Source organism: Notolabrus celidotus, chromosome 1 (assembly GCF_009762535.1).
Source record: "Notolabrus celidotus isolate fNotCel1 chromosome 1, fNotCel1.pri, whole genome shotgun sequence".
Classification (NCBI taxonomy): Eukaryota; Metazoa; Chordata; class Actinopteri; order Labriformes; family Labridae; genus Notolabrus; species Notolabrus celidotus.
In genome coordinates, this window is record NC_048272.1 from 42,174,519 (window position 1) to 42,188,585 (window position 14,067).

The following is a 14,067-nucleotide window of genomic DNA, read 5'->3' on the forward strand; positions in this document are numbered from 1 at the left end:
CAGAGTGAAGGCATGAAGACAGTGGCGGTTCTAGACCAATTTTACTGGGGGGGGCAGGCTGGGGCCAAGGGTGTTGTCAGAGGGCAGTGTTGTAGTCGAGTCCCCAAATCCGAGTTCGAGTCGAGTCCTCAGTCCTCTGTGTTCCAGTCCGAGTCCGAGTCCAAGTCACCAGAGAAAAATACGAGTCCGAGTCCGAGTCCAAGTCGAGTCCTCACCGATAATATTATATATTACAAGGAGGGCAGCCGTTTGAATCCAAACTATTGACTGTTAGACTGGCTGTGTGGACCTGGTCTGGCTGTGTGGGACCTGGTCTGGCTGTGTGGGACCTTTTGGATGTGTAGGAAACACATTTATTTAATTAACATTAGTGTTGGAGCTATTTCCATCATTTTATGCCATAAATATAAATGATTCTAATATATTCCTAATCATTTTACTTTATGTCATTTATATGTTGTTGTTTATATTAAGGGTAATGTCATGTGCATTATCATTATTTTATTTTAGTAAGCATTTTGATAGTTTGATTGTTTTCACCTGGATGGGCAGGTAAGATAGGAGGGGCGGACACAGGGAGAGGTGAATGTTGTTGTTTTTTTTACCAGAAGACGTTAGAGCACGAGGACGCTACAGACTGTTTAATGAGAATCTATCTTGTTTAATAAGACTTCAGAGAATCTGAAGTTTTTACTGGACATTTGAAATGTGTCTGATCCTGTACGATCTGCTCTCCCCCAGCGCCGTGGCCGGTTTGATTTTCAGGTTTGATTTTAGTAAATTGACGAGGTCTGACTGCCACTGCAGTGAGATTCTAATGAAATCCGGCCGGTGTGTCTGGAGATTAATTTATGAATGATGTCACAGCGCTGTGTGACGTGCGTAAATGCGCTTCAGCTGCGCTTCAGTTGATGAGGGGACGCGCTCAGAGATTCTGCTGCACTGGGATCACTGCTGGGGTCCAATAAACTAACAATAAATCAAACAACTTAATAACTTTGGTTTAGTTATTTTAGTCTCTAATATTACCGTTATACTAACACAGTAAAGTGATGAACGGTCTCAAGAAACATCTCTCTCACTTTTGGGTTCATCCTGTCCAGATGTCTGTTAAAGTTTGAGCTGGTCTCTTTCCTTGATGGGTCTCTTAAATCTCCAACATGTCGCTCTGCTCTCGCTGCATTTACTGTGAAATCTTTGAAAGTAAAATGCACGGCTGGTAGCGTCTTTTAATCCTGGCAGACGTCACGTGCACGCGCATGCAGGCGGACACTGATGCCAGCCCTCGCTCTGAACGGAATACATTTTATGAAACATACAAAATCTAACATGAACATTAAAACAGTCTGGATCAATATATAAGCCCGAGTCCTCCTCTCTATCATCCGGGTCCTTTTGCAGTCAATGCTCGAGTCTGACCCCAAGTCCGAGTCATCAGCGCTTGAGTCCAAGTCAAGTCACGAGTCATCAGTGCTCGAGTCCAAGTCCAAGTCACGAGTCATCAGCGCTCGAGTCCAAGTCAAGTCACGAGTCATCAGCGCTCGAGTCCAAGTCAAGTCACGAGTCATCAGTGCTCAAGTCCAAGTCCAAGTCACGAGTCATCAGTGCTCGAGTCCAAGTCCAAGTCACGAGTCATCAGCGCTCAAGTCCAAGTCAAGTCACGAGTCATCAGTGCTCAAGTCCAAGTCCAAGTCACGAGTCATCAGTGCTCAAGTCCAAGTCCAAGTCACAAGTCCTGCAAAAGGTGACCTGGACTCGAGTACTACAACACTGTCAGAGGGACACATTCAACCCTGACAAAAGAGACTGAGAAAGGCGAGGACCGGCTGAGAACAAACTGGCAAAACATCAGTGCATCCCTATATACTAGACATATATATATACTACTGTGTACTATATCAACATGCAGACTGACAGCAGCTGTTTGGCTGTTTACACTCAACATGAGTCCCTTAGTGCTCTAAGGGACTGGAACCAAGTGCCACACGCATGTGTTCCGCCTGTAACATCGGCGCAATACCGAAGCTTTTTTTATTGTATAATATTATTTTGGTGTGGAGGGGGGGCCACAGGGGGGGTCCAGGTTCAGTTTTACAGGAGCACTGGCCCCTGTTGGCCCCTCCCCAGAACCGCCACTGCATGAAGCTGCTCCACGGGGGAGCTCATTAGCCTGTTTGCGAGGCTGATTACAGCCTCCACGGTGTCCAAGTGTCCACACTGACGTCTCCGGGGTCTGTTGAGCAGCAGATAGAGCTGCTGATGATGAGTGTGATGAAGGGCAGAGCTCCGTTGGGTCTCGTTACTGTGCAATGATACTGTAAACATGATGACACCAGAGTCCCAGCGCCCTCTCTCTGTCCACCTCACATCACACTCAGACCCAAACAAGGACAATCACGTCTTTAAGTAATTAGGAAATCAACTTTCACTAACGTCTCTCACTCAGTTAGAATCAGGTCATTGTTTCCAGGACTTTGGTTATTTCCATGCAGGTTGTTTCTTTATGAGGAGACTTTGCCCTAAAGTAAGAGGGATTACATTCAGTACAGTCAATATGCACTCTATCATAACTTCAACAAGTATGATCAGTTTTTACAACTAGAAATAAAACATCAAATGTTTTTAAAAAGCCCAAACAGGGTCAAACAGGGTGTCATTTATTAACACTGTGAAGTAACAAAACAGGGCCTGAAATTCACGTACGCCACTTCTCACGCTCAGTTTGAGATCTGTAAAACAGAAACACGACGGATAATGTGCGGACAGGTAAGCAAACTGTGACGCAGACATACGCACGTTTTGGAGGCGGGGGAAATTGGCGACTCAGGTGGCGGGAGGGTGAACTGAAGTCAGATCATATTTCATGTTTTTTACACTAAGTCTGCGTGAGCACAGTTTTAAAAATTATACCTGGTTTGAAGAGCTTCAGTAATCAGGACATCAGTTACCACGGCTGTAAAATAAATCACATTTCAACATCCACATGCGTAACAACCACATCGGAAACGACTTCCTCAAACACAAGAAGAGACGGCGTGGTTCAGACAAAGGTACTGAGTAAAACCTGCAGACCAGCAGGAAGACTCAGGAACCGTATCTAAAGCTTCATAAATCCAGCAGGCCTTAGCATTCACTTTAACCTGTTGTTATTGTGAGGAACAAATAATAAGGCCCTGAACACTGAGTACATCATGAAGCTGACATGAGCAGCAGCATTAACTAGCTAGCTTCAGTAGCTGACTACAGCTACACAGTTAAGCTTCTTCTCACACACACACACACAAACACAAACACAAACACACACACACACAACTACACACACACACAAACACAGAGCGCACAGACGCTGGAAACATGAGGCTTTGTACTTTGAGAGGACGACAGCAGAGCCACCTCCATGTTTACAGCGTATCCCATAATAATCTCTACAAACACACGTCTGCTTATGAACGCAGAGTGTGGAGACCATGTTTTTATCTTCATACCAGCAAACAAAGGCTGAACGCAGGGACTCAATGTGTGACCCAACCTGAGCGCTGACCTGAATCTGACTTTCTGACGTGAGCGTTACTTTTTCAAAAACACATCTGAGCAGAGAAAGTTTCATTTCTGGGAAACGCCTTTTAATCTGTACCGACTCAAATTAACGGTGTAATCTGTAATCTGTAATCTGTAAACTACCTGCAGGCTTCACATTCATCCAGGAAACTACACATCTGAAGCTACACTGGTCAAGTTTCAGCAAGGTTAAGCTAGCTGTTTATATAGCACAGTTAGCTTTAGCTAGAGGTACTAGCTAAGCTGCTAACTGATCAACCCCTGGCTGTTTCCTGTAAATAGAAAATGTAGATGAAGTCACCTCTTTAATGTTCAGTCTGTTTTCTACAATGTAAAACTCCTGTTAAAGCTAACTAGCTTAGCATAGATCTCAGTAACCTTTGACTGGAGATGAATTCACTTGAACTGGTTGTTAAACTACCTTTATATTATACATTTAAATGTGAATGGATGGGATGTATTTAAATATGAATATTACTCAGAGATACATTCAGACAATAAATCAACATATTGAAGTGGTTCAGGTTTTATATCTCTGATTCTCAGACACAGCCTCTCTGCCTCCCTGTCAGCTGCTTCATCCTTTACTGTGACTGTACTTGCTGCTCTCTGCCTCTAGAGGGCAGTCTAGCTTTCTGTAGGAAGGAGACAGATTCTCAGCTCAGCTCTCAGTCAATCTCAGACAGGCTGAGTGTCAAAGAACTGACCAATGAGAAACAAGTTTGCCTTCATTCATACCTGTGTTTGAACCTGTGTATTTATACTTCTTCTTCTTCAGAGGTGACACAATGTGAAATAACTGCAGGTCTGCATAAAGTGGACAGTGGAGGCTCCCTGTTCTCCCTCAGTCACATCTAACACGCTTACCTGTGCTGAGTTCAAGGCCTGCATTGATCGTCTGTAATAAAGCGGCTGTTAGTAAATATCTGGTTCCTTCATTATTCAATTCAATTCCATTTCAATTAAAAAAACTGTATTTGTCCCCGGGGGGCAATTTAAGGCCCGTATGAGCAGCACTGAATACAAAAAACAGACACTTACATTATAAGGATTGTAAAAAAGAAAGCATGTGGACACAAAAAGTGACGTCAGAGGCTGGGCAGCATTTCATCACAGAGCTTTAAACTCTGTCCTTTACATCCACCCACTCTTACTTTACTTATGTTTAACCCACCTGGACCTACCTGCAGGACTTATGACCTCATCACTAGTTAGGAACCAATCAGAGTGCAGTATGAAACTTACAGTGTGATACATCAACAAACACTGAGACTTATTTACCTCCCTGTAACTTATGTTCATATTTCAGATATATTAAGTGTCCTATTCAAGATCAAATACACGGAAGTGAATTCATCCATCTTTTCTCTAAAACATGTGAGACTAGTATTCAAAGAGGAGCATGTTCTCTAAACATAACCCTGTAAACGTTAGCAGGTTATCATCTGTAATGAAATCTCTCCTGTAATCAGCAGTGTTAGCTCGGTTTGATTGATCTGTGCTCAGGTGACTCCAGACATCACTTACCTGTGCAGTGAATAAAATCATGAACTCAGCAGCTGACGGTTTTCAGTAGAATCTCTGTCCAGGATCAAAGTGATGATATTTCCAGCAAACAAGTGGAGCGAGGGGGTTCAGGGGGCGCAAAGAGTGCAGCGATAGCGGTACTAGGACACAATGACTTCAAGTGAAACAATCTGTTTTTGGTAATAATGCAGTTTTATTAATAATGTCTATTTGTATTCTTAGCCACACGCTTACCTCAGTTCTGTTATTAAATGAGTCATTTTTCAGATGAATTTCAGTTGTTTTAAATTGATGTGTCCTCACTCAAAAAGACTCGCTTATCCTCCAATATTTTTCAACCTGATTAAAACTTTTTTTATTTTGTTTATTTATTCATACTGTACTGTAAAGTTTATGTTAATGTAACTTACCTTTATACAGTTCAACTTCTGTTAGCATACCTTTATACAGTGAAACTTCTGTTAGCTTACCTTTATACGGTTCAACTTCTGTTAGCTTACCTTTATACGGTTCAACTTCTGTTAGCTTACCTTTATACAGTGAAACTTCTGTTAGCTTACCTTTATACAGTTAAACTTCTGTTAATGTAGCCAACCTTTATACAGTTAAACTTCTGTTAGCTGACCTTTATACAGTTAAACTTCTGTTAGCTTACCTTTATACAGTTCAACTTCTGTTAATGTAGCTTACCTTTATACAGTTAAACTTCTGTTAGCTTACCTTTATACAGATAAACTTCTGTTAGCTTACCTTTATACAGTTAAACTTCTGTTAATGTAGCTTACCTTTATACAGTGAAACTTCTGTTAGCTTACCTTTATACAGTGAAACTTCTGTTAGCTTACCTTTATACAGTGAAACTTCTGTTAACTGACCTTTATACAGTGAAACTTCTGTTAGCTTACCTTTATACAGTTAAACTTCTGTTAGCTTACCTTTATACAGTTAAACTTCTGTTAGCTTACCTTTATACAGTTAAACTTCTGTTAATGTAGCTTACCTTTATACAGTTCAACTTCTGTTAGCTTACCTTTATACAGTTAAACTTCTGTTAGCTTACCTTCATACAGTTAAACTTCTGTTAATGTAGCGTACCTTTATACAGTTAAACTTCTGTTAACTTACCTTTATACGGTTCAACTTCTGTTAGCTTACCTTTATACGGTTCAACTTCTGTTAGCTTACCTTTATACGGTTCAACTTCTGTTAGCTTACCTTTATACAGTTCAACTTCTGTTAACTTACCTTTATACGGTTCAACTTCTGTTAGCTTACCTTTATACGGTTCAACTTCTGTTAGCTTACCTTTATACAGTGAAACTTCTGTTAGCTTACCTTTATACAGTTAAACTTCTGTTAACTTACCTTTATACGGTTCAACTTCTGTTAGCTTACCTTTATACGGTTCAACTTCTGTTAGCTTACCTTTATACGGTTCAACTTCTGTTAGCTTACCTTTATACAGTTCAACTTCTGTTAACTTACCTTTATACGGTTCAACTTCTGTTAGCTTACCTTTATACGGTTCAACTTCTGTTAGCTTACCTTTATACAGTAAAACTTCTGTTAGCTTACCTTTATACAGTTAAACTTCTGTTAATGTAGCTAACCTTTATACAGTTAAACTTCTGTTAGCTTACCTTTATACAGTTCAACTTCTGTTAATGTAGCTTACCTTTATACAGTTAAACTTCTGTTAGCTTACCTTTATACAGATAAACTTCTGTTAGCTTACCTTTATACAGATAAACTTCTGTTAGCTTACCTTTATACAGTTAAACTTCTGTTAATGTAGCTTACCTTTATACAGTGAAACTTCTGTTAGCTTACCTTTATACAGTGAAACTTCTGTTAGCTTACCTTTATACAGTGAAACTTCTGTTAGCTGACCTTTATACAGTGAAACTTCTGTTAGCTTACCTTTATACAGTTAAACTTCTGTTAGCTTACCTTTATACAGTTAAACTTCTGTTAATGTAGCTTACCTTTATACAGTTCAACTTCTGTTAGCTTACCTTTATACAGTTAAACTTCTGTTAGCTTACCTTCATACAGTTAAACTTCTGTTAATGTAGCGTACCTTTATACAGTTAAACTTCTGTTAGCTTACCTTTATACAGTTAAACTTCTGTTAATGTAGCTTACCTTTATACAGTTAAACTTCTGTTAATGTAGCTTACCTTTATACAGTTATCACCACAGACATGGTGAAGGATCAGGATTAAGTTTCTCTAGGTTCCCTGAAGAAGGAAAGCTTGGATATTATCTGTTCCACATACAGACATAAAGTTTTACAGCATCCAGAGATCATTTAAAGAGTGCTCCAGATGTTTACATTATGGTCTAATATACATTAACATGCTTAGCACTGAGCTAAAGAAGAACCCGTTTAGTGATGTCTCTTTTTATTCTGTTCTGTTTGTAGCGGGAAAGTGCCAACCATAGAAATGATGCTGCATTGACTAACTGGTCATACGTCAATGTCGCCGCCATATTGGAGGTGGCCTTCTGGTAAGACCACATACACATGTATGGAAACATGGACTGTTGTTATGTTATGGATCTGAATTTGTTTGCTTCAGAAGTCACCTCTTCAAATTTTCTAAAACTAACTTCAACTTTCATTTTTCAGCGTTTTAAGTGCTTATTTTATTTTAATTTAACCTTTATTTAACCAGGTTGGTCCCATTGAGATCAAAGAACGTTTTTTCAAGGTAGACCTGGCCGAGACAGTCAGCAGCAAAAAACACAGAGTTACAGACATAGACACACAGAGAACCGAAGAACACTTGATTTGTATGTCACAGAAAGAGCTGTTACCTAGGAGGCAGTTGTAACAAGATACACTAAAAACAACGACATCCTGAAGATTCAGCTTCAAGGTCTTTCATTTTAGATTTAAAAATATTCAGTATTATTAAAATATTTCAGTTTGTAAAATTCAACTAATATATTTTTGATATTTTGGCATCTGAATTTGGTCTAATGATTTTAATATCTTAAATATTTTCATTCTGAATTTATGAACACTGAAAAATGATGGTGGAAATTCAAAGAGTTGAATTCACAGGCAAAAAATTGTAATGCATAACTAAATATATAGTGCCAGAAATTCAAAGGCGTTTAAAATTCAAAACTGACATCAGCTCCAACATTAAAGAGAAACAGAGTGAGGGAGACCTGTGAGGCCGGGGCTCCCGTCCTGCACCAGAGATAAAGAGACTCATCCTCCAGGTCCAGCAGAGAGACACAGCCGGTCACACAGGACATGTCTGATGTGTTCCAGCAGACACAGACATGATGAAATGCTCTCCTTCATGATTCAAACATATGACCGCATCTTTCAAAAGTACAGACAACCAGACATAGTGTCTTCTTAATGATAGTAACATGCTCAGAGTCGCCACAGCTTCCTGTACACAAGCAGGAAGAGAATGTAGCGGGGCTGGAAACTGGTGATGTCATCATTAGAATAACCTCTGACCTCTGACCTGCCAAACTTCATTGACTTTTAAAAAGTTTGTCTGAACTCTGGTGTTGTTGCAGAGATGCTGCTGCGCTCTGTTGGGGGATTGGACTTTGTCTCTGCAGCCAATGGCAGCGTCAGACGGAGGGTATTAAAGTCAGTGCTCAGCAGGGACAGGTGGACGGAGGGATGGATGAACCAGAATCAGCAGCTGACATCATCCACCTGCAGATGGGACGCGGACAGACTCCGGCTGAAGTAACAGCTGCTGATCTGTTCGAGCTGGAGGGTGAGCAGCTCCTCAGGCTGACCGTCACACATCCTGGATCCAGAGCAGTGATCATCAGACTGAACTGATCTCCTGATTCTGAGCTGCTGCTGTCTTTGTGCTGTTTGTGTTCAACATGCTGAACTCACATGGTTCAAACAGGCTGCAGAGAAGCTGACTCTGACTCCTGCTTTAGTCTGCATGATGGTGTGGGGGAGTTCAGCGTGTGGTTCTCTCTGATAAGATTGACCTTCAGCCCCTCTGCGCTCTGTCTGCTCTTTTTTTTTACCTTTATTTTACCAGGTAAAAAATGTTTGAGAACCAGTTCTCACTTCCAAACATGACCTGACCAAGAGGCACAACAGGAACACACACACATGTAAACTACAGTCACAAATAGACATATAAACATAAAATAGAACAAAGGGAACAAGTAAGAAGCAATGTGCGTGAGGTGTAAGAAAAGGATGTGTGTATATATAAGTGTGCATGTAAGTATGAAGGTTACCATGTGTCTGTAGGTGAAGACACATTTATGGTCACATCCTGGCATCACTCAGCGTCAGAGTGAAAGGTTTTATGTGACGTGTATTTTCTGGTGAAGGTGTTCAAAGGTTTGTTTTCAGAGTGGAGGTTTCTGTCGGTGTGTTGACACGGATCCTTGTCCTTCATGAGAGGATCAGGTGGTTTGTTTGTGACGTTCTCCTCTGCTGCTCTGAAACGACTCCATGAGACGGAGTGAGAAAGGCTGCAGGGAGGAAACACTTGGGTTCATGTTTGACTCTGTTGAAGGTTTTCAGACTAACCTCAGGCTGACTTCTCCGTCAGGGTCGACCGTGAAACGCTGACAGGAAGGGTTGGTGACTGTTTCTATACCAAATCAGACAAAATGTTTAGTCTGAGCTCGGTGCTGCAGCCGTCTGAGTGGCTCTGATGTGTGAATGTTGTGGATGAGGTAGAACTGTATTTGATCTGTTGTGTGACTACAGCTTTAAAAACCCTCAGAGCCCAATCTGAGAGTAACCTCAGATATGTTCATGACAGAGAGGAGAAACCATGACCGTCTCTGTGTGAGTGAAAGGTGAAGTGAATGAGTCCGTCAGTGACCCTCACTGACCCCTCTGAACAGAAGGATGAGATAAACCTCAGGTTGGAGCCTCACAGTAATTTAAAGTCTACAGGGAGGCGTGACTCGTGTGGATGCTCCCTAAAGCTGTGACGGCTTCAGGCTGGATCATGTGACATGAAAGCAGCGTTACTGCAGCAGCTGTTGTTAGTGTGGCCTTCAGTGCCGCTCTGTCAGCTCACACCCGTGTGACCTGTTGAAACACCTGGCAGCATGAAGTGCAGGAGGCCTGACCCTGGTCTTCTCTGCTCCCTGTTGCTTGTTGAAGCAGCTGATTGGTCCTCATTTCATCTCACCTGTGCACCTCCAGCCGACTGAACAACCCCGTCCACGAGTCCCTGACTCATTTCAGTGAGACTTGGTGCTTTAGAGGCTGTAGGTGCATCACCTGAGGGGGTTGTGATTGGACGACAGGTGTCACTTGATGGATGTGATCTGTGCATGATGGGCTACTGTCCGTGTCAGATCTGATCTAGGATCAGTGAAGTGTGGTCTGCTGGTCTCAGAGAGAGAACGTCCCGTTCAGGTCAATCAATCCAGTTTGAAACACGGGATGTCCCGGCTGACGGCTGGTGACCCTGAAGGTCAGACTTTTCTCTAATGTTCACAGAGAAACGTGTTGAACTTCACTCTAAACATCACAGAGTATTTAAAATGATGTGCTGCACGCTGCAGGGGGCGCACACTGCTCAGGCAGACATCAGATTCACAGCTGAACTGAAGAAAACAAGAGCAGAAATACATCTACAGGTAACAGTCTGTGTGTGAGGTGTGTGAGTCTGAACACAGTCTGTGTGTGAGGTGTGTGAGTCTGAACACAGTCTGTGTGTGAGGTGTGTGAGTCTGCACACAGTCTGTGTGTGTGTGAGGTGAGTCTGAACACAGTCTGTGGGTGAGGTGAGTCTGAACACAGTCTGTGTGTGAGGTGTGTGAGTCTGAACACAGTCTGTGTGTGAGGTGTGTGAGACTGAACACAGTCTGTGTGTGAGGTGTGTGAGTCTGAACACAGTCTGTGTGTGAGGTGAGTCGTGAGTCTGAACACAGTCTGTGTGTGAGGTGTGTGAGTCTGAACACAGTCTGTGTGTGAGGTGTGTGAGTCTGAACACAGTCTGTGTGTGAGGTGAGTCTGAACACACAGTCTGTGTGTGAGGTGTGTGAGTCTGAACACAGTCTGTGTGTGAGGTGTGTGAGTCTGAACACAGTCTGTGTGTGAGGTGTGTGAGTCTGAACACAGTCTGTATGTGAGGTGAGTCGTGAGTCTGAACACAGTCTGTGTGTGAGGTGTGTGAGTCTGAACACAGTCTGTGTGTGAGGTGTGTGAGTCTGAACACAGTCTGTGTGTGAGGTGAGTCTGAACACAGTCTGTGTGTGAGGTGTGTGAGTCTGAACACAGTCTGTGTGTGAGGTGTGTGAGTCTGAACACAGTCTGTGTGTGAGGTGTGTGAGTCTGAACACACAGTCTGTGTGTGAGGTGTGTGAGTCTGAACACACAGTCTGTGTGTGAGGTGAGTCTGAACACAGTCTGTGTGTGAGGTGAGTCTGAACACACAGTCTGTGTGTGAGGTGAGTGAGTCTGAACACACAGTCTGTGTGTGAGGTGTGTGAGTCTGAACACACAGTCTGTGTGTGAGGTGTGTGAGTCTGAACACACAGTCTGTGTGTGAGGTGAGTCTGAACACAGTCTGTGTGTGAGGTGAGTCTGAACACACAGTCTGTGTGTGAGGTGTGTGAGTCTGAACACACAGTCTGTGTGTGAGGTGTGTGAGTCTGAACACACAGTCTGTGTGTGAGGTGTGTGAGTCTGAACACACAGTCTGTGTGTGAGGTGTGTGAGTCTGAACACACAGTCTGTGTGTGAGGTGTGTGAGTCTGAACACAGTCTGTGTGTGAGGTGTGTGAGTCTGAACACAGTCTGTGTGTGAGGTGTGTGAGTCTGAACACACAGTCTGTGTGTGAGGTGTGTGAGTCTGAACACAGTCTGTGTGTGAGGTGTGTGAGTCTGAACACAGTCTGTGTGTGAGGTGTGTGAGGTGAGTCTGAACACACAGTCTGTAGGTGAGGTGAGTCTGAACACAGTCTGTGTGTGAGGTGTGTGAGTCTGAACACAGTCTGTGTTTGAGGTGTGTGAGTCTGAACACAGTCTGTGTGTGAGGTGTGTGAGTCTGAACACAGTCTGTGTGTGAGGTGTGTGAGTCTGAACACAGTCTGTGTGTGAGGTTTGTGAATCTGAACACAGTCTGTGTGTGAGGTGTGTGAGTCTGAACACAGTCTGTGTGTGAGGTGTGTGAGTCTGAACACAGTCTGTGTGTGAGGTGTGTGAGTCTGAACACAGTCTGTGTGTGAGGTGTGTGAGTCTGAACACACAGCTGACTGTTAGCTCAGGATATCTCTCAGGACAGTCCCAGCCTGGACTCCTCCTCCTCCTTCCTAATTTCATTGTATGAAAGTCACACAATGACAATAAAGGCATTCTATTCTATATTCCATCACCTCAGCAGGTAGGTGTGAGGACAAATCTTCCCTTTGCTGTTCTATTTGGACTTTCAATGTGGACGACGGTGGATCTGTTGAATCCTCTCGTTGAGCAGTGTGTTCTGAGCTCATTGGAGAGTTTGGTCGGCTCTGTAGATCTCACCGTCAGCTGTCAAACACCTTCTCTGTTTTCTCTTTCTTTTCAGACTCTCTGAACTGAAACCCAGAACCCGGAGGAGGGAGGATGGAGAACGTCTCCTCTTACAGAGTCTTCATCCTGGATGGCTTCAGTGAGCTGGGAGCTCTGAGGCCCGTCCTCTTCCTCCCGTTCTTCATCATGTTTGTCCTGTCACTGTTGGCCAACTCTCTGCTGCTGTACGTCATCATATCACAGAGGAGCCTCCACTCCCCCATGTTCATCCTCATCGCTGGCATGGCGTGCGTGGACCTGAGCCTCCCTCTGTTCTTCGTCCCCAACATGCTGCTGAGCTTCCTGTTTGACTGGAAGGGGATCTCTCTGATTGGCTGCCTGGTTCAGATGCATTTCATTCATTTTGTCGGAGCCTTTCAGTCCACGCTGCTGGTCTGGATGGCTGTGGACAGATACTTTGCCATCTGCACGCCCCTCTTCTACCATGAGCGCATGGCTTTACCAGGATTCCTGAAGTTTGTGATCCCCGTGGTGTTCAGAAACTTCTTCCTGAACACGCTGATGGTCGGTCTGGCAGGAAGGTTGTCGTTCTGTGTTGGGGAAGTGATGAACCACTGTTTCTGTGAGCACATGGCGTTGGTGCAGCTGGCCTGTGGGAGCACCTCCATCAACAACCTGGTGGGGTTACTGACTGCGTTTCTAATCCCTGTAGCCGACTTCGTCTTCATCGCCGCCTCATACGTGGTCATATTCAGCTCGGTGCTGGGTTCAGGAAAGTCCGGGGTCAAAGCCCTTCACACCTGTGTGACACACATCGTGGTCATCACCGTCAGTCTGACCATCGCACTTGTAGCTTTCCTGTCGTACCGGATCAGAAACGGTCTCCCTGCAGGCGTCCGGGTCTTCTTCAGCACCATGTACCTGCTGTTCCCGAGCTGTTTCAACCCCATCATATACGGCGTCAGGACCACTGAGATCAGACAGCAGATCCTGAGGACACTGATGTGGACTCACTTTTTCCAAACTTCCCCCCGTTCCTAAATCAGATCCTTCATTCATGAGAACAACAGAGCAAAGACGAGAAGTTGGATCAAACGTACGTTCACAGCTGAAAATGACTCCACGAGTTAAAGTCAGAAGACATCGGGACGCTGCTTCAGCTTACCAGATCAATGATGGACGACTACAGTCCTTGAAGCAGGCGGCCTACCTGTGGCCTGTTGCCCCTTGCTGTTCCAACAGTTCTGATTGATCCTATGAAATATTCTCATATTTTGAGATATGTAGTTTTACAGTTTTTAAGCTGCAGGCCATCATGATCTAAACTAGAATACAAAAACACTTGAATACATCACATTTACACTGTCTGAGAGAACTGATGGAAAACATAGAACTTTAACGATGTGCTGATTTACAGATATGTACCTGTACACTGATGAGTCATCCCACACCATGAAGCTCAGAGTCTGAACATTAACCCCAGTTTATGATTCCTCCCC

General features: G+C 43.5%; 1 protein-coding gene across 1 annotated transcript; it reads left to right on the forward strand.

Annotated features, from left to right (window-relative positions):
• The first annotated feature begins 8,719 nt into the window (after positions 1-8,719).
• Positions 8,720-13,802, forward strand: LOC117817610 (olfactory receptor 52K1-like). The gene is made up of 2 exons (XM_034690364.1): positions 8,720-8,840; positions 12,624-13,802. Exon 2 carries the CDS (start codon positions 12,662-12,664, stop codon positions 13,607-13,609), a length of 948 nt encoding a protein of 315 aa, XP_034546255.1. The 5' UTR covers positions 8,720-8,840; positions 12,624-12,661; the 3' UTR covers positions 13,610-13,802.
• The last annotated feature ends 265 nt before the right edge of the window (positions 13,803-14,067 follow it).